Here is a 1,210-nt window from a genome sequence, read left to right as displayed (position 1 = left end):
TTTTTTTTTTTTTTTTTTTTGTGGATATTTCCTGTTTTTGTTCCAGAGTGGAGCTCGGATTAATATCTCAGAGGGGAACTGCCCGGAAAGGATCATAACCCTCGCAGGACCCACCACCTCCATTTTTAAAGCCTTCTCCATGATCATTGAGAAACTGGAGGAGGTTAGAGTCCCTCTGTCTTTAATCAGATGTGTTGTAGCTGTATGATTTACACAGTTTTGACAGTTTTGTGTGTGTCCCTCTTTCCCCCTTCAGGACATTAGCACCTCAATGACTAACAGTACGGCCACCAGCAAACCACCGGTCACCATGCGCCTTGTTGTGCCTGCCAGTCAGTGTGGCTCGCTTATTGGCAAAGGTGGCTGCAAGATCAAGGAGATCAGAGAGGTTCGACACATCATATTTCTTTTTGTTTGACGTTTTTAAGCCCAGTCCATGTTTTTCTTTTCCTAAGTCTTGTTGTGTGTGTGCATGTCTTTGCAGTCAGCAGGAGCTCAGGTACAAGTAGCAGGGGACATGTTGCCCAACTCAACAGAGCGTGCCATCACCGTTGCAGGGACCCCACAGTCCATTATCGAGTGTGTCAAGCAGATCTGTGTCGTCATGCTTGAGGTACAGGCGCCGTTTATTGTCATGTTGCTTGGTGACTGTTATTGATACTCGTGATGGTTTATTATTTTCTGTGTTATTGTCGATGTTACTTCAGTAGTCAACGGTGGATGTTTTTTGTTTCCGTAGTCTCCACCAAAGGGAGTGACCATCCCGTACAGACCCAAACCCTCAGGCTCTCCTGTCATCTTTGCAGGTGGTCAGGTAAACAATGAAAACATTTTGTTTTGTTCCTCCCTTTCTCTCTCTGCATTTCTGGTTAAATTAATTGAATAATACATGGGCTGTCATTCTAGTTGTGCTGTCTGTAGCATGTCTACTTTGTTCTTGTGGCACACCAAGGACAGAGCACTGATGGATACTGGAGTACACTGCGTGTGTGACACTGCCACACCCTCCTAAGTGCTGTTCTCTCTTTGCAGGCATACGCTGTCCAAGGGCAGCACGCCATTCCACAGCCTGATGTAAGTGAAGGGCCCTCTGTAAGTGATCCAATATATTTGCAACTTCGGTCCTGGGAAGCCATGCCACCTTCTTATTTCATCCCTCTGACTTTATTTATTTTTTTAACCACCACTGCCTGACGCATACATCCATTTC

The 1,210-nt window shown here is 45.5% G+C and overlaps 1 protein-coding gene across 1 annotated transcript in view; it reads left to right on the top strand.

Moving 5' to 3' along the window:
- The window catches only part of LOC113745246 (poly(rC)-binding protein 2-like), a 3,038-nt gene extending 1,838 nt beyond the window's left edge, over nt 1-1,200 (top strand). The window contains exons 5-9 of the mRNA XM_027276764.1: nt 47-163; nt 257-388; nt 485-613; nt 740-814; nt 1,033-1,200. Of these exons, the coding sequence (XP_027132565.1) occupies nt 47-163; nt 257-388; nt 485-613; nt 740-814; nt 1,033-1,194 (615 nt within the window). The 3' untranslated portion in view covers nt 1,195-1,200. The remainder of the gene's footprint in view (nt 1-46; nt 164-256; nt 389-484; nt 614-739; nt 815-1,032) is intronic.
- The last annotated feature ends 10 nt before the right edge of the window (nt 1,201-1,210 follow it).

This window comes from Larimichthys crocea, unplaced genomic scaffold (genome assembly GCF_000972845.2).
Source record: "Larimichthys crocea isolate SSNF unplaced genomic scaffold, L_crocea_2.0 scaffold548, whole genome shotgun sequence".
Classification (NCBI taxonomy): domain Eukaryota; kingdom Metazoa; phylum Chordata; class Actinopteri; family Sciaenidae; genus Larimichthys; species Larimichthys crocea.
Note: the sequence above shows the minus strand (reverse complement) of the source record. Positions and strands in the feature narration are given on the sequence as shown.